The sequence below is a fragment of the Ptiloglossa arizonensis genome, chromosome 12 (assembly GCF_051014685.1).
Source record: "Ptiloglossa arizonensis isolate GNS036 chromosome 12, iyPtiAriz1_principal, whole genome shotgun sequence".
NCBI classification, from domain to species: Eukaryota; Metazoa; Arthropoda; class Insecta; order Hymenoptera; family Colletidae; genus Ptiloglossa; species Ptiloglossa arizonensis.
Genome location: NC_135059.1, coordinates 13,177,304 through 13,199,190, shown reverse-complemented (window position 1 = coordinate 13,199,190; position 21,887 = coordinate 13,177,304). Strand labels below are relative to the sequence as shown.

The 21,887-nt window shown below is 31.2% G+C and overlaps 5 protein-coding genes across 13 annotated transcripts; 2 read left to right on the top strand and 3 right to left on the bottom strand.

Annotated features, from left to right (window-relative positions):
* The first annotated feature begins 38 nt into the window (after positions 1-38).
* LOC143153140 (coiled-coil-helix-coiled-coil-helix domain-containing protein 7) lies at positions 39-1,961 on the top strand. Of its 6 annotated transcripts, none has more exons than XR_012993723.1 (4): positions 39-289; positions 517-615; positions 929-1,110; positions 1,745-1,881. XR_012993723.1 is itself a non-coding variant. In XM_076324019.1 (3 exons), exons 1-3 carry the CDS (start codon positions 191-193, stop codon positions 1,799-1,801), a joined length of 255 nt encoding a protein of 84 aa, XP_076180134.1. In that variant the 5' UTR covers positions 39-190; the 3' UTR covers positions 1,802-1,961. The 6 variants fall into 6 exon arrangements, 4 of the variants coding, with proteins under 4 accessions (XP_076180134.1, XP_076180133.1, XP_076180136.1 ...); XR_012993724.1 differs by lacking the exon at positions 1,745-1,881 and adding an exon at positions 1,219-1,496; XM_076324019.1 differs by lacking the exon at positions 929-1,110 and having other exon boundaries at positions 1,745-1,961.
* Positions 1,385-7,563, bottom strand: LOC143153139 (ethanolaminephosphotransferase 1). 3 transcript variants are annotated; one of them, XM_076324015.1, is made up of 9 exons: positions 7,418-7,563; positions 6,583-7,063; positions 5,617-5,685; positions 5,340-5,532; positions 4,990-5,252; positions 4,731-4,888; positions 4,476-4,656; positions 3,810-3,986; positions 1,401-3,688 (listed from the first exon to the last, which is right to left on the bottom strand). In XM_076324015.1, exons 2-9 carry the CDS (start codon positions 6,652-6,654, stop codon positions 3,626-3,628), a joined length of 1,176 nt encoding a protein of 391 aa, XP_076180130.1. In that variant the 5' UTR covers positions 6,655-7,063; positions 7,418-7,563; the 3' UTR covers positions 1,401-3,625. The 3 variants fall into 3 exon arrangements, with proteins under 3 accessions (XP_076180132.1, XP_076180130.1, XP_076180131.1); XM_076324016.1 differs by having other exon boundaries at positions 7,458-7,537; XM_076324017.1 differs by lacking the exons at positions 6,583-7,063; positions 7,418-7,563 and adding an exon at positions 6,472-6,489 and having other exon boundaries at positions 1,385-3,688; positions 5,617-5,699.
* A 1,542-nt stretch (positions 7,564-9,105) lies between these two features.
* On the bottom strand, positions 9,106-9,837 carry Cox7c (Cytochrome c oxidase subunit 7C). The gene is made up of 3 exons (XM_076324066.1): positions 9,608-9,837; positions 9,281-9,399; positions 9,106-9,202 (listed from the first exon to the last, which is right to left on the bottom strand). Exons 1-2 carry the CDS (start codon positions 9,695-9,697, stop codon positions 9,286-9,288), a joined length of 204 nt encoding a protein of 67 aa, XP_076180181.1. The 5' UTR covers positions 9,698-9,837; the 3' UTR covers positions 9,106-9,202; positions 9,281-9,285.
* A 375-nt stretch (positions 9,838-10,212) lies between these two features.
* On the top strand, positions 10,213-13,909 carry LOC143153162 (uncharacterized). The gene is made up of 6 exons (XM_076324065.1): positions 10,213-10,324; positions 10,435-10,828; positions 10,929-10,991; positions 11,075-11,192; positions 11,273-11,438; positions 11,520-13,909. The coding sequence occupies exons 2-6, from the start codon at positions 10,771-10,773 to the stop codon at positions 12,144-12,146; spliced, it is 1,032 nt and encodes a 343-aa protein (XP_076180180.1). The 5' UTR covers positions 10,213-10,324; positions 10,435-10,770; the 3' UTR covers positions 12,147-13,909.
* Positions 13,910-14,247: 338 nt separating this feature from the next.
* On the bottom strand, positions 14,248-21,396 carry Elys (AT hook containing transcription factor 1 homolog). Of its 2 annotated transcripts, XM_076324064.1 has the most exons (7): positions 21,117-21,396; positions 20,600-20,977; positions 20,236-20,533; positions 19,013-20,166; positions 14,737-18,883; positions 14,592-14,663; positions 14,248-14,389 (listed from the first exon to the last, which is right to left on the bottom strand). In XM_076324064.1, coding segments are annotated over exons 1-7 (6,081 nt in total). In that variant the 5' UTR covers positions 21,147-21,396; the 3' UTR covers positions 14,248-14,387. The 2 variants fall into 2 exon arrangements, with proteins under 2 accessions (XP_076180179.1, XP_076180177.1); XM_076324062.1 differs by having other exon boundaries at positions 14,737-20,166.
* Between the last annotated feature and the right edge of the window lie 491 nt (positions 21,397-21,887).

Here is a 21,887-nt window from a genome sequence, read left to right as displayed (position 1 = left end):
TGTGTGTTTATAGAAATTTTATTATTAAAATAAAAATATTGCAAAAAATTAGATTTTTTATGTAATATGTTCGACATAATCGAACGTATTTTATAAAATCGATTGCAAACGAAAATATTCGGTTCACGTGTTTGACATTGACATGCGAATTATACTCATTAAGTCAGGTAAATGAAAAAATTGAAACGTAATGAATACTTCAAAGTCATCCGAAGTCGCGCAAATAAAAAATATTCAATCGGTAAATGATCTTCAACATAATCAAGCAATAAGCAATCCATGTCTTAAGGTATTGTAATTTAAAGGTTATTTTTTTTTAATTAATTTTCTTTTTTATTCCATTTACGAAAAAAATTCCATTTTTAAATTTAAAACACAAAATATAATTTTTAAATAAATAATCATAAATAATAATTATTCTTTTTGCCGTTGCACCGATTACCTAACCTTAATCATTTTGAAAATATATATTTTCTTGCAGCGATTTGTTAAATTAACATGTAATTTCAATTTCAGGAACATAACTTGAGTTTAATGTGTCTTGACAAAAACGATTACAAGCCTGAAAATTGTGAAGTATATTTTCAAAATTACAATAATTGTAAAAAGTTTTGGGTAAATTATAATATGTTTAATTTGTTTGTACTAATAAGACAGGATAACATCATAAAGATATATGTCTCCTCTTAGTCTGTTCATGTGTCATTGTAATACTATTGCATTATTTTTATTAATGTATTTTTATCAAGTTATTATTGCTATACATTTAACTTTAAAATGCAGTTAGTACACACAATTTGTATAAAATTTAATCGATATACATAAGTTCCCATCTAATATAGGAAATATATTCTGATTAATTGCCAGTACAAATAGCTAATTAATAAATGTAGTTGGTACATTGGATAAGAAGTATATGAATTGTTAGGCAAAAGTAAGGCGTGATCGTAAAAAGCGTGGTATTTTGCCATACCTTCCATTACCCGAGGAAAGAGACAAAATAAAAGCAGAACACCTTAGCTCTCAGAAAAAACAGAATTTCTGAATATTCTACGTCTTATGTATACAGCTCATATCTAAGTTTACACACAGGAGTCATGATAAGTTTAAGTATGTAGTTTTCACTAATGTTTAACTTTTGTTGTAGTTTTCAAAATATACAACTAATGAAAATGTTTCTAAAATCAATAAGTTGTATTATCTATATTATAATTTTAGAAATATCAATTGTTAAATGGACAATTAAAGAGAACAATTGCAAAGAAAATAGATGGGTGCATTGGAAGTATATAAATAAAAAAACAATTTTAAAAGATGAATGAAATTCAATTTACACAAAATCTTTTTAATATCTTTGGCAGAAATAAACTTTTGGAAAATAGTATGATTACATTTACCATTGATAATAGATATAAATAATAAATCAACGCATAATCACACTGAAACAAAATTAAATACTTAAACAGTAAAATTATACAACAATTTAGTTAGAGCAGGAGCAATTTAATTATTCTGAAAGCATAACTTTCTTGACTTCTGAATTCTTAGACTTCTGAATGCTGTTTGCACAATTATACGATAAATGTTACAACTGTTAATAAATGTAATATCTTAGAATTGCTATACATAAACATTTTTTATCCAAGATTACAAATGTACACATGCTAAATTTTACAAAAAATATTGTTAATCCTATGAACATTTGATTCTAACTAATATTTGAAACATTTTATTTTTGTTTCAGGTAGTAACATATTCAATTTTAGTAATTACAGTTACGCATATCCATGATGTAAAATAGACTAGTAAAGTGTTAAATATAAGAATAAAAAATTACTTGTTTGATTATTTTTAGAATTTCCAACACAAAATTTTTACATATGAATTGATGAAAATCTATGAAAATGCATATTTAAATTATTTGATTTATTCTAAATTGACTTACGTTATCATAACAATTAAACTTAAAACTGAATTCACTTGAACCTTAAAAAAAGATTCTAATTTCTGTTCTTCCGATGTGGAGCCTTTCAATAGCTATCTAATATTTAATGTGCAGTTACTAACTGTTAGATATACATTTATATAAATTTATTTTGGTAACATTTGACCTGGTATTCTAGCTTGTCACTCAATGACCATCAATTTTAGTTCATAAATAATTCATACTATTGTCATGAAGAACATGCTTTCAATGCAAAAATCTTCAAACCATAAATGATAATTTCAAAAAAAATATCAACAAAGCTTAGAAGAATTATTAGAGTGAATTACAAAAAATCAGACATGTTCCTTATTTCTAAACAAACATTGTACAACTTTTGTTCTAATAAAATTTCTTTTCTAAAATTCTGACCATAATTCTGCGCGTTATTTTTCCCACGTTGAAAAGCTAACAAATGTACAATAATTCCGGGTATACAATAACACGCATTCTATATTTCCAAAAGAAAATATATATATATTGTTATATACACGAAATAATCTCGCTGGACAATCAGTTTTTGGTCATTCGTTTCATAACAAATCGTCATAAATATCATGATAGAAACACGAATTCCTATCATTTTCCATCAAATTAACAATTCTAATTTTTAGTCTACTTTGTAATAATTTCGCAATTTGAAAGCCTGTTACTTCAATTTGATGGTGTCGTTGTTGTATCGATAATAAGGGTCGATGTTAGGTCTCTGTTTAAACGCAAAATAACATACATATGCATTCTTACATAAAATAAATAATATCTCTGGCGCGTATCATGTTACAAGTATACACCAACATATGCCTCCTTCATTAATCCATATCAAAGTTCATTATCTTAAGCTAACTCAGCATTGATGCGGCGTGAAATGTTTAACCCGTAGATTTCTATAGTTTCAAATTTCTTACAATAAGAGAACTTGAATTCTGATGATTTCTAGTTTCATGAAGAAAACAATTGTCTATTGTATAATGGAATCGAGCAAGCTTAATGATTAAAATGAAAAACAAAAATGCTCCTACATACAGAGAGAGTACACGAATAGAACACAAAAAAGACAACACAGAAGTTGATGGGTACTCTCTTTATCCGTTACGATTGCCTTAAATGCTTATTAATCCTCTGGGTACTGCAAATATTTATAAGCGTTCAGTACGGTGAATACAGTTAGGCGTTCGGTGAATACGCTTCATTCATAGATACGACAATGCGATGCTCACACGCATTGTGTACTAAACGTTTGAATCTTAACACCGAAAAGGTCAACTCAATCGAAATATGAAAAAAGCATAATTTCTGAGATTACGTATTACACTAACATGAGTTTTAAATGATTTTATCTTTGCGAATAATTAAATAAGATCACTTAACAGGTACTTCTTTTTTTGAATATGTGATTAGCGATGTTTGAATGCATAAATTAGCTAGTTTTATCCATTGTCCTGGTTTCGCATATTTAGAAGTTTCTTCATCTTTGATCGAGAACCTTAAACCGTACAGTTTTCCATTTATGTAATTCATTGTTAATGATAATTTCGTGTCAAGTTTCTTCCTTCCCTTTGTCTGCTCTGTACTCACTGATTCGTAACTGTCTCCGACTTGTTCATTTATTTTTCGTTTTTAACATGTATAGTCGACAAGTAGTCAATCGGTACGATTCTTGATGCTGAACGTGTAAATACCGAAGTGACGACACATCTGGCGTACCTAAAACGATAAGAAATCACTTTATTAGTGACATCCAAAAGCATGAATCACTATAAGAAGTCCTAGTAACAAGATGCAATTCTTCTAAAAAAATGATTGAATCTGAAAGTATAAATCTTACCACGCAAGAGCCAAAACGAATATGTGCTACCAAAGTCACGATGGTAACGATATATATGATTGGCAGATCTATGCTAGGCAAGATAAACGAAAAAGCCGCTGCAACTCCTACGGATAACAATATCCACGGCAACAGCTCGCATCTAGTATTGCTCATTTGCGATACAATTAACCGACACTACAAATTTAATATCAAATTAACTTTCAATAGTCGATTGTAGTAATTAATTATTGAATAATTAATTGAATATATTTATAATTAAGATTATATTGAAATATCTGTCAATTATTTATGATATTGAAAACTTAATATATTTGAGAATAAAAGTTTTCTATTAATTTAATATTTTCATATTTAATTCATAAATAAGATCACTTACATATTAATAATGTATTTAATAAATCTAAATTATTAAATTAAAGTGATCTTATTTATGAATTAAATATGAAAATATTAAATTAATAGAAAACTTTTATTCTAAAATATATTAACTTTTCAATATTAAAATTTGTCGTTTAGTACATGTTATGCGTGAAAATCCCATAGTCACATTTATAAGCATATTCGATGATTGCCTATAGGCATTCTCTAGACACAGTATACTGATCGAAAAATTATAAGTGTCCATAGTGCTTAAAGGGTTAATCATATGTTTAAACATCTTACACATATATTTGAAAAGATGGTTCCAATCATCAAAAAAACGATCCGGGGATCTTTCTCTACGATATTGCTAGGTGAATGCACTACCCAAATTGTCGAAATTGTGAAAAGTATACCTAAAGGAAACAAAGGTGCTATGGCATCTAGGAATGTTCGCATTTTGCCAGTCTTGTCTCTGTATGATCTGGAGAGAAAATACATTTTTAAACGAGAACATTTAATAGGAGATATAAAATGCTTAGATCTGACTGCACTAACTTATATATATTCCAGAGAACCACAGGTAAACTGGCCGCAATTGCAGTAATATGGAGCAACAATTCAAATATCACTCCTACTGATATTCCACAAGGTGATATGAATTTCCAGGCTTTATGTCCGCCAATACTCGATATAGTAAACACTATGATAGTACCCTGAAAATTTGTAATGATTATGAATTGTTCAAATTATTGATAATATATCATTAATGTATAGAAATGTAGTGATACTAATACTGAATGCGAAAAGAACTTACTACCATGGATAAATCATATCCCCAAGGAAGGAATAATACACCAGTGTTATACTTTTCCCAATGAGTCAAATAGAAATTAGTAAATACACTCCAAAGTATGAAATACATTCTTAGTGGAGATACACTGTGGTCCGTTCTACCAAACACAGAGAATATACAAACTGTAATAAAAATTGTTGTCCAACTATCTAGTCCATGATCAAACAATTCTCCTAAGGGACTAGATGTTTCGGTACGCCTTGCTTGTTTTCCATCAATACCATCTGTGTAAGAAAGAATTATTACTAAACATAAAGTTTTTATAAATTAATAAAAAATTTTAAAATATGCTTTACAATTTTTGTACTCACCAAGTGTATGTGCCATGAAAACATTAAATGCTCCTAGAGCAAAAACCCATCTTGGTATAGGCGGATATTGTGGTTTATCATCACTAGATGCATACAAGTAGTAATCATATTTGGAAAATATGATGAAGTTCAGAACAGTAAACAGAAATCCAGAGAAAGTTAATACATTTGGAGCAACCCATTTTGGACAGTACTGAAAAAGGATCATAATATTGCATTAGAAATTCAATGGATTAAAGAAACACACACAATGAAAAAACTTTTATGAGAAACATACCTGAACTACTTTGTTCCAAAACGGATGCATAACATTTACACTGAATGGACTTGTATCCACAGAGCTATACTGAAAATAAATATCTAAATTTATTATTTTGTGTAAAATATTGAAGCTATCGTTCAAAATATTACAACTTATAAGTATGTTGCTTTCAGAATATCTGTTTATTATTCAACTTACATAATTGATTTCATTTTTATGACGAAATACATAAACAAAAACTTTATGAACTGAAGACTGCTAAATGCAAATGTATAACAACATGTTGCATAATATATCTTATTTCATTCTTTACATTCAAAATATCTGTAGATATGTACTCGTGATAAAAAATTTAATATAGGTAATAAATAGATTATATTTTAAAATAAAAAATGCATACATCTGAAGTATCTACATTTATCACATTATTGTCTACTGACCAAAATTATGATTTATGTATATACTGTTTCTATATGCAAAACAAGATTAACTGAGTAATTTAATTACCAAACAAATTAACAATAAAAACTTATGAAAGTTGCTTCTATTACAGAAAAAACTGCATTGCTTCAAAAATTGATATTTCATAAATTATTCACGATAAAGTACTAAAATTACATTCATGATTATAGGTCAAAATCCATAAAAATCAGGAACATTCATCATTGATTCAGTACAACACTAAAAAAAACCAAATACTTTTCATTTAAGTAAGTGATAAAAATAATTATTCACAGAAAATTACTTCAAACGACTTGAAAAGTAATGGACAATGTTAGCTTAAAAAGAAAGTTAACTAAAAATAAGAAATAACCGTCTCAAAAATGTATATGAACAAAAAATGAAATATAAATTTATATAACAGTATACCATAAAGCATGTATGGAAAACTTAAATTTTGTAATTAATCTTCATAACGTTCAGCTCTGGCGTTGTTCATAACGAAAGTCTCTGAAAAAACCAGAGACAGCCATGACTTACTTCGTAGCTCTCGAAACCGATGAGATGTTCACTCGTCAAGTACTCATTTTCAATTCTGTTCAATACTTCCATCGTAGGGAAGTCCCTCTCAGAGACGTAGTTCGAACGCTTCAAGATCGACGTGTTTCACTTTATTAGGGCTGTCTTTTTCAAAAATAGACGCGATAAAAGGTTAGAACTGTGCACACGCAATCTGCATTCAAACACGTGCTCCTTTTGGAATGGTCAAGTTGAGCGTCAATTTATCCTGACATCGAGATGTATAAGCGATGGTACCGCGAAACGGCTCCTTCGAATCTAGGTTGAAGGCCGATTCTCACGTTCCGCAAACGAATGAAACGGCGAGGAACGCATGGAGCGAAAAGCGATCGATTCTTCTTCGTTTGTGAATTAAAAGGGGAGAGGAACATAAATCACGCCTATATGGAACTTGCGTATTGATAGCGCATTATTCTTAAATTGGTCGATCGGTGGCGTGTTGCTGTTATGAGATAATAAAATCTCATTAGATAATTAAAAGAAAATAACACTGGCAGAGGTCAGAATTGGAACTCGACAAAATTTGAAATAGAATTATCTAATTTATTACACAACATTTAAGAAATAAAATAACTTCATTTAGATAATTTGGAAAATAAAATTTAAAATATTTTAAATAACTTGTAACGGTGATTATAGGGCTGAAATAAATCGTGAACTGAAATTAGATAGTATTTGAAGTATTGTTTTAAATTGTGAATGTGAATAAAACCGTATTTAAAACACAACATAGAACCTTGAGAAATAAAGTATTCTTATTTAAAAAATAATACTCTAATAATATGAATAGACGAACCTCTAGATTAAGGCTGCATAACTGGTAGCCCAGTACTTACGCTTGACTGTTCATTTATTCCACTTCCTTCATTCGTAGCTCATGGTAGGCCCAACATGAATAGTGGGGATATTACTTTGGCTACTGCAGCAAGCCCGAGTGACAGCAAGTCACGTTTAGATAATAATCGTTGATTACGTGTAAAAAAATATATACCTACGTGATTTACTCAAACTGTTGTAAAACTATTCAAATAATAATTTAAATATTTTCAATGGAATTTCAAATATTTGTAAATATTTTTATTGATTATATAATCATGTATGTAAATAGATATGCAGCAAACCTATTTTTTTGTGTTTACGTTGTTTACGTAACGATTAAATGACTAAGGTTGTCTAAGAGATCATTGTATACAATTAGCTTTTACAAGAAACGATATTTATCGTATCCAATAAGACTTGAGTTTTAAAGTTTGTTGATTAAAAACGGCAAATGCAAATCAATTCTAATTTTTAATTTCATTTGAATTATAATAAATTTTGGAGATGGTTTCTGTCTCTTTAAGATTTCTATTTCTTTGTAAAATTAATTCTTCATTTCTTACGCGAATACGCAAAAATAAACATTTTTAAATACCTTTGACAGTATATCATTTGATAATTTAATTTCAATTTAAAATTGTTTACTTTTGAATAAATGTTAATACAGATGCGTGAATCTTCTTCAACAAAATTTATATTGTAAAATCTTATCTGAATTAATGATTGTAAAAGTCTCAATTGAATCTTGGTTAAAATAATACTATACATTACATTTTTAAGAAACAAAATACTTTTAGTTGTACAGTTTTCATGGCATCATTGGATACTTAATATATAAAATTAAAATTAAAATACAAAATTAGAGTATATATCCAACTTTTGGAAACTTTTTAAATATAATATGTAAAAGCTAGCAGGTGAAAACAAAGAATGTTCATATTTTGGTCAATCTGAATTGTGGTGGTTAACTGTTGCTAAATGCAAATTACTATCAGGTTGAAGATCCAACATGAGAGAAAATAAATGTTGCCTAATAAAGTATAGTACTAATTTAGGTATGATTGAAAATAAAAATTGTTCACATACTCCCAATTAAGAACGAAAAATGTTTACATTGACCATGTATTTCTGCAGTATTGAGTTCTGTTTTGTTTTTCTTATGTACTTTCATAGTAATGAATGTTTAAGTGTAATTTCAATAATAAAGATTTCTTCTTTAGTTTGTTTCTTTTCAATAAGTATCAACCACCTTAGCATTTAAATTTTAATGTTCAGATTACTGAAAATAAGTATTCTTTGATATCCCTATTTTCTCCCATTAATCTTTATGTAATGCTTTTCTTTTAACTGATTCAGTTTATTATAGTTTTTATTGTTTATAATGTTTTTTCTTTTGTTTGTTTAATGTCTACATTAAATTTACCGCTATAACGTTTTTTATCTTTATGTTTGGTTTTGTTAAAAGTTCATAAAATTTCAAAAAATTAAAAATTGATATATATTTTCTATTCCATAATAATTTAAACAAATTAAAAATGTACAAAATTATACTTCTGACACTGACAATTTAAATGATTCATTTTCTTATTCTTATTCCTATATACTGATCTATACACCTGAATTCAAAAAGGTCTCAAATTTTCTTCAGAAACTCATAGCAAAGAATAAACTTTAATGGTTTAATATTCTTTTATTATAAATACATCATGTTGCTTTTGTTACAACAATAGCAAAGTAATTTACTACATTAATACCATAATATCTGAAAAGTAACAAATAAGGTAAATACAAGTTCACATCGGTTATATACCATGACTGAAAATAAATCATAGAAACTCACACAATTCACTGCAACAACCGATAACGAAGGATGAGGTATGGTATTGCTGATCCACTTCCAAAGAATAAAGTAAATATTAGAGTAACCTTATATCTGTTATCAAGACTAAAGGGCAGATTCTGAAAGAATGAATTCCATTTTTAACAACATTGATAACAATTATTTAAAATTGTTTTACTTTTCCCAGAACAATAAATGTACGTAAATATTAAATTTTTCTACAAATTAAGGTTGACTTTTCTCATTTATGTTTCGATAAAGAAACTTAAAACATTACAACTTTAAAGCACAATTACGCAAGAGAAGGAGTAGTCTTTTTTTACATACAGCACCAGGAAAACCTTCTGGATATTCACTTCTCCTTACAGCACTAGTTACAAAATTTCTGATGGGTTGTGAAAACATTTTTAAAGACATGTTTTATTCAGTTTTACGCTCAAGCACTATACGTTACTTTCGGTCTTCTGTACTCGTTTGATACTTTCTGATAGAAATGAGGATGAATCGAAAGCTGAACACTGGTGAGTGTGTTGAGTAAAGATGGAAAACTATCAATAGTATTACTGAAAATTATCGATGGTGGCGACTATCGATACTTTTTCACCACTCTACTGAATTAACCTTTAGGTGAGTTTACAACTCCAACGAGACTGATACAGGGGCGAGTTTTCCACGTTTATTATCCTTACCAACTTCAGTGATTCAATTGAATATAATTCCCAGAATTACCGCTCTTAAATGAAAAAATCTCTAGATCTACTTATATTTTATGAGGTCGGTATTTCAGATCGTACACCATTTCCTCTAAGATGAAAGGTCTATTCTACATCTCATCTCTGACATAACTCCTGTAAGATAAAATGCCTTTTATATGTTTCATCTATGTTGATTATTTCTATACCTTATCTATAGCGGCGATTATTTCATTTCAGTTATTCAAAGAATGCTGTATTCTTAAATGTTTAAAATTCTTTCTTAAACTATGAGGATGGATAAATTATCTTAAAACTATTATGGTACGGTAAAATTATGGTAACCATTATGGTACGGTAAAATTCTTTATTATTTCTTTCAGTTAATAAGACGCATCTTTATTTACTTTATTTGCATCACCTTTTTTATATCTGACCTATTCCTCGTTCTTCTTTTAATAGAAAAGTGTAAAAATATACTTGAATATATAACTTAAAAAATAAATATAAAGATCAAATCATTCAGAATTATACTGTTTGATACAGTATGAAGCTAAAACAGCGTGTGTATGCACACTCAATGACACACTTCCTCAATATGCTTTGGGAACGTTCTTACTCACATTATGAAAGAAGAAATGCACATGTTTGAAAAGATAGTACCAACACACGTACAAAGTTTATTCACTGCTATTCAAGATGGAGAGAAAACGACGTATGTGTTCCGTAAGGTGGTTGTAAACAGAAAGTTGAGCAAATCGAGCATCCTTCTGCAACAGAAAGAGCAACTAATACGAGATGGCGAAATCCGTCCTGAGCTCTGATACACTACCAAAGGCTGGCCGAGTAAACGAAGGTACGACAGTCGCTTTCTTTTAGATCCCTTCTGTCATTCTCGATTATGATTACTTATTAGAATGGCATCTCTAATACAAATTTCTTTGACAATGTCGCAGTCTGTCGAGAATGGTTGGTACATGAGGACGGCGCACTCGCGTACCGACTTCAGGACGAAGAAAGTAAGAATTTTAGAATATATTCATATTTTTAAATGTTATTGGTTATGTCTAATTGATTACCTTCATACTACTATGATTCACAGTCAGAGAGCACTATACTGGTAACAAAGTTCGCAATGCACAAGTTAGAGAGGATTTACCAAGAGCACGTGTTGAGCAAGAATTGGAAACACTGAAATATCAAAACTATGTTCAGCAACAGTCAGTATTAAAATTCCCAAATATATTATGTTGTAATTCCTGTTAATCTGACATTTCACTGAAATGGCCCATTTTTTTAGAGAGGAAAGAGACGAGCTTGTTGCAAGACAAGTTGCATTGTCTTTGGAACGGGAAGAAAAACAAAAAGAAAGGGAATTGCAAGAACAGATGAGATTGCAGTTAAGATTAGATGATGAGGCAACACAGCTTGAAATTAAACGACATATTCAAGAAGAAAAAGACGAGGTACTTACTAATATACTTAATATTTTAGAATGATATTTATTCTAGCTTTGTATTTATAATACATCTGTTTATTAAATAAAGGAATTGGCAAGAAAATTACAGCAGCAGGAGGAAGAAAATGCTATAGACCATCATGATGGACCTACTGATGAGCAATTTTTACAGGATCAAAAAATTGCAATGGAAGCACAAGATGCTGAATTGGCACGCATGCTTCAAGAAAAAGAACGTGCAAAAGCTAGGAAAGCAAGAGAAAGAGCAAGGCAGAGAAAGTTAGAGCGACAACAACTTCAAAAGCTAGAAGAACAGAATCTTATGGAAAAACCTCAAAGACCAGATAAGTTGGACCTAAAGAGTATGCCAAGTAAAAGTAGAATGCAGTATACACTAAATTGTCCACAATATCCTGACCCTGAAGAAATACAGACGTTAGATGATTCTGTTGAAAGTGTACGAGAAGTGCCAAATGTGGCTGCAATTATTGATCCCACTTATAATGGAAATACACATCGACAAACTTCAAGTAGTTCAAGTAGTACAGTAAGTCCTACATATGCATTACCCACACCACCACAAGAGCTTATGAACGATGATGCTCCATGTTATATGCCAATACAAGGACAACGACGAAATCAAATTCAATCCCCATCTCAAGGTCATGAAGAGAAACATAAGCGTAGAGTAAAAGATGGTTGCAAACAACAGTAAGATAACCTTAAGTGTCATTTAATGAGAACTCCTTTTCAATGAAAAAAAAATTTTCGTTGCCATGAAGAAGTAATATAAGTTACTTATCATAAGTTATTTAGAGGTCTTATTCTTATTACATTCACATTTGTGACATTGGACACAAGATTCACTTTACAAACAAATTCAGATGTAACTATTCTAATTTTCATTAAGAGAAAGTGAATTTGAATTTATGTTCCATTGAAAGTAATATTTTATTTCTTCGTATAACGCGAAGATAAATGTGCCTTTTGAAAGGGTATGATGTAATTGAAATCTATAAATGCATAAAACTTAATTACATTTGAAGTAATAAGTCACACCGTCCTAAATCAGATCTGCCTTTTGCTATATACATTCGTATAGAACCCAAATACAATGATGTTTCTATCGATACATTGTACGATACTAAGATATAGATTTTTATGAGAAACAAAAATAAATAGCAGAGTAGACAATCAGAATTAAGAATAACATAAAATAATCGAGTATTGAATAAGTAAACAACAATGTACAAAGATTAACCATTTAGACTGAATATGAAATGAAATGATTTAGTTAACACAGACTTTAATTGAATATAGGTACATGCTCTCTAAACAAAATTTATTATAGATTTAATATATATAAAAATTGTGCTTGCTTTTTAGAGGAAAATGTGTCTTTTTTTTTTAACTATTTAAGGTGCAGATCAAAGAATAACTTACTGCCAAAGATGACGTTAGTTACGTTCAGTTTGTACCAGGTGATGGAGTTAAGTATTACTAAGGGAAAAAATCCATTTTGAAAAAGTGTGAAGTTACAAATATGTGCTTTAATGAAGTGCTTAACACGTAATAACTTAAATATTTTTTAATAAACTGTTACAGTTCAAAGTTGTAGGGAACTGTGCACAAATATTAATAATCTTTACAACATTTTAACTGCTTTAGTTGAAAAGTGTAAGTTCAAGGATCAAGTTATACACAATCTGTAATAATCTATATAAGAATCATATTCACAGATCTATGTAGGTGTAGTTCATTTATAGTATTATTTAATATCGCCTTAGAATTTTAATATTATAACTTATTATTTATGGTGATTGGAAATTTATTCAATAGCAATAGTATGCATTCATTCTTTTTTACATTTATTGTATGAATACAGCTATACATGGGTATATTAATAAATTATTTATAAAATTATAATACACGTTTTCATTCAAAACCTTATAGAAGTTAGTGTATATATGAGATAACAATAATTCATTCCATAAAATTATTGTGATAAAAAAAAAGAACAATTAATGTAACGAGTATATTTGGCGAATTGTGTATAAAAGTAATGAATCTTACGCTTTACAATTAATATACTGTTAGATGTTTGATCTATATAATACACTTTCAAAACACTTCACTATTTAATGTTCTGAAAATACGGATCAACAAAATTCTCTTTCTGTACAGCTGTCTACACAGTTGGAAATTTAATAAAGGAAAGGAAACGAAATAAAATAGGGTATTTCTTAATTGTATAATGTATAGTATGATATAAACTAGTTTAACAAATTTATAGATTAAACAAAATAATCTTTCCAATAAAGCATGTTGACTTTAAAAGTATGTTCTTCATGAAATACTATGTTAGCATATATTTTAAGCATTAATGTCACGTAGGAATCACTCGAAAAATACAGCTACTATAACTCGTTTTACATGAAATATGTTAAATAAATAGCAAAAACCATTCTCTTTTCCAACAATATTCTGGAAATTAATTCTGTACCCTCACAAAAACTTCACCTCACATGGTCCCATGTATCATAATCTCTGATTTACTTTTTACTAGATAACAAAATCATTCAAAGAACAACTGTTTATGGTATTTAGCACGTTCGTTGTTATTTAAGAACTATTAGTTCAGAAGAAAGCAGTGTGTATGATCTATTATAGATCAAAGCAATTTATAAGTCTTTCAAAACTGTAAAATTGAAAGTAGCTTTAAACGAACAAGTTGAAAAGGAAATTTAAAGAATTATTTAATTTACTATACTTTTTGATCTTTCAAGTAATACAAACTTCATTCTATAGCGGTTTATAGTTATATAGACATAATTACCCATTCTTTTAACCTGTAAAATTTTCTGTACAATGTGTTGTCCCTCTTCTTCCTCTTCATCTCCCTCCTCTTCTAGCTCTACTTCATTTTCGGTCAAAATTGGAAGAAACATATTTATTCTCCTGCATAAAAATTACATAAAATTTTAATACGTAACTGTCAGTTATTAGGTAAGAGAATATAAATGTAACAGATTAAAAAAAAAGTATATAATGTTTGGTTGGTGTATAAGAAATTAAGATTTCAGTTTTTTTTTTTGTGAAAGATAAGAAACAGAATGCTAGTAATAAAGCAAACTAAATTAAATGAAAAGTAACCACTTACAGTGATCAGAAGTGATACTCTTTGACCTGGTATGAGGAGGTGAAAACACATAATTCGGCACTTCTCCAATAGCTAAAAAATGAAAAAAATATATCAATAACTAAGTAAAAGAAAAAAAGTTTTATTAAACGTTACTACGAGTTACCTTTTTGATCCAATGGTGGATCGTCTGCTTTTTCTGGTTGCGAAAATGAAAATTCATCACTAACATCTTGTTTTGCATTCGGTTTTCGACTTCTTCTTGATTTCGGTGTGCTTTCACTTACTTCTTGATCAACAGTATCTGACGAAGTATGTTTTCTTCTTCCAGGAATTTGTTTGATGCTAGAAGCCCTTGTGTGTGCTTGTTCTTCCATTTCTACTACTTCCTCTTCTACTATTATTTCTTCGAGGATACCTATACCACATGTATTTCTGGTTTTTCTCTGTACTTCTGCTTGTGGAAGTTCAACACTTGAAGCCCTTCTTCGTCGAGCATTTTGTGCAGCTTGTTTCCTGTTACTTATAGTAGAAATTCTTTCTTTTGATGGCACACTTAGAATTTCCTCCAGTTCCTCTGGAATTGACTGTATTGATGATCTACGACTACGTGTATTTGCTGCTGGACTGCTCACTGTTGGTACCACCGAATATATTGCTTTTGTGGTTTCTAATGAAAATTCTTGAGACTTTGGAATAATTTCCTTTGCTACATTGCTGCATCTTCGACTTCTCATAGAATCTTCTGTTTCTTTAGGTATAGAACTGCCACGCCTTCTTAACGGTTTCACAACACTTACTTCTTCTACCTTTTCTTCATTTGTCTTAGAGTCCTTTATTGATCTTGATGACGTTAAATTTGACTTTTTCCCACCTGTAGTCCAATTCTTTGTTTTTGAGATTTTAGTTTCCACCTTCTCAGCCTCGTGTTCAATTACTAAACTAGAGGACGACAAAGTCCTACTTTTTATTAAGGGTTTTGGTGGTTTTGATAGTTCTTTCTGTACAGAGGCAGCACGTCTCGTGCTCCGCCTTACCGGTATCTTAACGTCTTCATCTTCGGTTTCTGTATCTCTAAGAGAGACATCTTTCGCCACAGATGACGCTCTTCTACCTCTAGTTTGTCTTGGCGAAGCGGTACCAGACGAATCTTCGGATCCAGATGAACCGGTTCGTTTGACACTTTCGTCTGCAGTTGTGATAGACGCAATCAGTACCTCTTTCATCAATGAACTTGCTCGTCTTGATCGCGTAGTTTTCGTAGCAACCTTAGATGATGAACTTATCTGAAGTGGTGTACTTATTTCTTTTGTTATCGAAGAAGCTCTACGCGACCTAGTTATTCTTGGCATAACATTTTCGTTAACAAATGAAGACTTATCGTCTAAGCTTAAAGTATTAACAGTATCTTTAAAATCTATATGTATAACAGAATCATGAATCGGTCCTTCTACTTCTTCTCTAATACTAGAATTATTGTTATCAAGACATATTGACTCTTTGTTTATTTTATATTCTTGTGCATTTTCTTTTTCCTTTGTTAAGAACCTAAATTCTTTGTGTATATTTTCCTTTGAATCTGTGGATGCAATATTTTTCTTGTTGAGTTCATTTATATCTACACTGGAATCAGATTCATCATCAGTAATGTTTGAGGCATTGTACAAATTATCTGCATGTACTGGTAACATTTGCGACACTCGCTTCAATGTCTCATCCGTTTCGTTGAGAGCCAAAACCATTTCATCGCCGCTGTTTGAAGACTCATCGTCAGTGATGTCAAAATGTTGATTATTTTTCAAATCTGCATGTTCACAAATATCCTTAACAGATTTATTTTGCGATTCGTCGTGAATCGACCAGGAACGACGTTCTCTGTTTTCCGAATGAACAGAGTTATTTCCTAATGCATTGGAAAAGCTCTCAAATTCATTGAGATCAATATTTTTTTCATCGTGTTTTGTGTAACCAATGTCTTTCTTCGGTTCATATCTAGTTTCCAAAGTTTTATCCTTTGAAACATCTCCATTCTTATACTTATTTTGTACATTCTCTCTTACTTTACTGCTACTTCTTTTTTCGCTATCATTGAATTGAAAATGATTTGATTTGAACATAACCGAAGACATGTTTTGTTCATCTACACGTGACAATTTCGATTTAGTATCATCTTTATCATCGTCCAGATTCATTGTTTCTTTAACACTATGGCGAGGTTTTTCAAGTCTCTGACTGTTTGTAGAAGAAATCAGATCATCAAAACAATTATAATCAGCATCATGTTGCTTGGAGATGTTTAATGAGTGCTCTTGATTAATCTTGTTTGATTTTGTCAAAGAAGAATTAATTTCGTAACTACTACTAGGAGAAAGTATTGCCGAAGAACGGATTGAAGTACATTTTTCTAATGCATTAGGTGAATCACTCAAATGATAATTCATAGAACTTCTTGTTCTGGAACACTTGACCAGTGAATCCTGTAGTGATTCTGTAGATGTCCGTGAACAATTTCCTCTGAGACTAGGTCTAGGGCGAGCAGTGTATATATTTATACAAGTATAACTACTATCTGATAAGACAGCACTCTCCATAAGAGACTTTTCATCCATTGTAGGACTGAAGAATAGTTCTTCACTACCCTCAGACGCGTTAAACGTAACTATACTATCTTCTCCATTGACTTCATTGTAAGAATTGTTTTTCTTTGACTGACCAATGTTAAATCGTATTTGTCTATTGATTTTCCTTTCTCTTTCAGAGACTGAACTATCTGTGACTTCTCCCTGCAAGGTACTAACAGTGGGAGACGTTGAACTTCTTATAAGTTGTCTGATTTTTAAAATAGAGTGAGGAGTTTCATTGGGGGTACCTCTGTTGCTAGATATTTTGCGCTTTACTAAAGGTGTACTGAATGCCACATTTAAAGCTGCTTCGCCATCATCAAGTAGTTTTCTGCGCTTTATTCTGTCTGGCGTTCTCATTCCACTGTCTTCTTCATCCTGCACTTCATCCAAAGTGCGTTTTCGATTTGTTTGTACGATTTTTGGAGACATTACGCAGTTTATGTTAACACGATCATCGTTTAATTTCAACGTCGTACATGGAGCAGTAATGAAAGGGATTATGGATTTCTCTCCTCTAAGAAAGGTCTCCCTTGCCTTCTTGATGACGGTCTCATAGATACTTGTAGTACGCTGAGAACTTTTATGTGTCATTGGTCTAGGGTATCTCGGTTCCAAGTTTATGTCTAAATTTGCTTTATCCATGTTAATAGAAAACCGTTTCACCACATTAGGTAAAGTTGAGTTGTAAGCATTTAACATATCTGTGTGTATATTTTTGGAGGCTACAGTGTTGTATCTATCAATCAAATTCCCAGTGTTGGCTTCCATATAACGACAGCGTTGCAAATAATAGAGCAATCGTATATTTTCGGACTTAGATTCTTCCAAAAACTTAATGAACATTTCTTCTTCCTTGGAGTCCAAAGCCAAATGTAAAATATCGCGCAGTTTGTCATAATTTTTACATGCCTGAAAGAAACACATCAACAGCTGAGCATAGTGAGACTGTGGCTTACGATGAAAAGCTGATTGAACCAAGCCGTGTTCTACAGACAGATTAATTAATGTGCTCTGATCATGAATGGACAACAAAGGAGGCTTCCTTATGCGTAGATACATCAATGCCAGTTTATGCTGACTGTTCCTTACTAACGTTCTTAACACCAGTTTGTGATGCCAATTTTTAACATTAGAATCACATACTAGTGGTCCAGTCATCATATTCAAGAATCCATGATAATCATCGTGATCAAGAAGCCAAAATGCTTGAGTAAGTTTTATGAGGCTAGGGCTCATTTTAAATGATGAGGGATATTTGATCAACTGCTCTACACCAGGATAAGATCCTTGCAGTAACATGGCTAAATCCATCAAAAGATATATGGTGATTTGATGTTTACATTCAATTTCATTAGTCTCTGTTTGATTACAATCAGTTAAGTAACTTCTCAACAATGACTGTAATGATGGAGGGGGATAATAACCATTTGTAGATATATCTCCAGCTTCTTTTTCCCACTGTAAACTCAAAGCAGGACATTCCCGTGTAATTAGTTCATCTATAAAGAGAACTTCCTCGTTTTCACCATTCTGTTTATCGCCTTTGATCGACTCTCGCTTTTCCTTATATAAAGAAAACAGTTTTTCATATGGATACGGAATCTTCAGTGCGAGAGAGAGCGGAAGAGAGCCCTCTTCTAAATCCTGCGATTCAGGCAACAACCCTACATCATAGAACCAGAGAAGTACCTGAAAGTACATGGATATGTGTTTAAGTGCTCTCCGTTGTTTTACTAGGTTGCTCGTTTCAAAAGGCAACTTTGCTACCACGTTTGACAAACATTCTAGTTGTTGGTAACAAAATCGAAGAGTCTTTACTTCGGATTCTCCAATGTTATTGCCCGATTGATCGAATAGTGGAATGCATAAATGATCTGCAATAATCTTTATCGAAGACGCGCGTTGTATACCCCATTTTAAAAAATTTGGATACATGTATGCTGCACTTCCATCTGACCATTCTTTTGCGCACCTTATTAAGAAAGTTGCCCAACGTTGCTCTAAGCAAAGTGACAACAGCATATCTCTTTGAACATTATGATCGCTCGAGAAAGACACGTCTGAGTTAAAAGGTACTAAACCGATAGAGAGACATTTGTGAAACATTTCAGAAGGCTGAGTTAACACAAGTGGCCCAGCGAGTGCCATTTCACGAAGTAATTCAGCTTGGACACCGCAACACAACCAAAATGTTAGTTTTGATAAGCTTAGTTCTATCCATTCGAGCGACAATGAGTTTGGATAGAATAATTCTTCTGACGAACTTAAACTGTTATTTGGAAATTCTTGCAAGGTACGAGGAACATAAGTACAACTGATTATTTCATGGCTCGCCACATTGGATGGCCGTAGTTGTATATTATAGCTAGCCAATATACTGTTTGGATTTTTGCATTCACCAATGGTTTGTGGCATTTGCTCTTTATACCACTGATTCAAATCGAACAACAATGCTCGATTAGTAGTTGATACAAGCAACAAACTGTCCTCGCCTCGTTTAAATTCTGCTTCCGTTTGATCCGAATTCATTCCTCTTTCGATGGTGGATAAACTAACAACTCTGTCTTTTGTATCTAATTCGAATTCAAATTTAAGACTAGGTTCGGCTTCCAAATTGAAGTACAGATTCGTTCCTCTGTCGCAGAATTTTCGTTCAAACAATAAGGCAAACATTTTTAGCAGTGGTGGCACCTTGAATGAGTCATCTTGATAAACAACCCATAAGTAATAGAAAGGTCGAGGGTCATCAGTTGGTTCCAACAATGCTAAATGTGTTACTATCATTGTTTCATCTATGGGTAAACTAGTCCATCCTACAGAACCATCATTTTGCCATATTATTACTCTGCCTAAGCATCCAGATATTAAGCAACCTATCTTTGTTGAACTAATAATAGTGTTTGTTAATTTTTCATCCAGAAAAACAGTTGATTCAAATTCTTCTCTGTTAAATCCAATATGTTTTTCTATACCTGAAAACATGAATTTAATTATGTATACTGTGTTACAAAAAATAAAAAAATAAAAAAACGTCTTCTTACGTTGATTTAACAAATTGCAAGCTATATGTTTATTTTTATTTGATCGATTTCTATTGAAAGAATCTTTTGTTGTTAAAAATTCTATTTCGGCTGGAGAAATTTCATCCATTACAACAGACAAATCGGGTACTTCCCAAGCAGATCTTTGAAGATCAATCATTAGGTGATTAAGATTGCGTAGTACTACACAAGCAATGCCATCCATATGCATGAGAATATTGTCTGGTCTCTTATCATTAAATTCCTCCCATTCTGCACCACCAGACACTATACAAACCTGTTCTACACCAGCTGGCATCTGCACAAACGTAAAAGTGTTAAAAATATAATTTTAAATAATTTGGAATACTTTATTGATACATACTCTTATAGCTCTCAAAACACGAGAGGTAGTACAATCAAAGATGCACAATAAACCCATGGAATCTTTAATTCTGGTAGCTTCATTATCCAAACCAACAAGAAGTAGTGGTATTTCCCCAGATTGTGCAGGGAACTGACACACACAAGTGATCTTTCCTCTAAAGGTCCAAGAACTAGTACTTTCACCAGTCTTGGCATTAAGAACTACTATGTGACAACCGTAACTCAACCAAGCATATGTACCATCATTCAAAAATCCTCCGCAAGTATTATCAAAACCATTGTATACTTGTGAACTATTCAATAATCCACCATCATCTCCTTCTGCATTATTTAAATGATTCAATATGGAGTGCTGAATGTCTAAAATGCTGCGAACCTATGCAAAAATAATATCATTATTAAATTAGAAGTACTTTTTATTAAATGTGTGACGCGGACGAGTAACTATGATAACCATGTGGAGATTATCAAAATACTTAATGAAAGAAGAAAGACCTGTTACAATTACAAATTACCTCACAGGTCACCTCCTCTAACTCCTTCATATTTTGCGCGCAGTATTAAAGTAGAGGGAATCCAAAAAAATCATTTATAAATTCTTTCGCTAAGGTCACCATAAGGTTATGTTACCGCCAAATTTTAACTATCCCGTCACGTTTCTGCAAAGACAATTATCGCAAACCTCGATCTTGTATATTTGTGATATCATCCGACAGAGTTTCTAGAGCACAGCGTAATTTAGAAACACACGAAAAATGTTGGTATTATTTTAAATTCGTTTTACCACCCGCACAGATATTTTAAAACCGCAACTATACAACTGCGAAGTACGTTAAGAAATACTACCAATTGCACATTCTACCAACTGTATTTAAATAAAATATGCAACTCAATTGCCAGTTTCAAACTTACCGGAAAATATACACTGGTAATCTGTTCAATCATGAGAATGTATAATCGTAACATAATTTAAACAAAATATAAAGTATATTATAGAGTTTTTTACTACCAGCATAATTGGCAGTGCTTGATGTCCATCATAATCGAATTTATATAACAGTTTTGGTTATTTAGTAAACGCGAATCTTACTAAAAATACTTAGACTTAAATTTATTTTTATTCCAAATACAAACCTTCGAAACTTGATAGCGGTTTTCGAACCCATAAAAAGTTATTAATACCTATCCTATTGTATGATAAATTTGAAATATGAATATAGAATTTCAGAAATATTTATTATTTAACTCTATTGCATTTGTAAGCATTAAATGAATCTTGTACATAT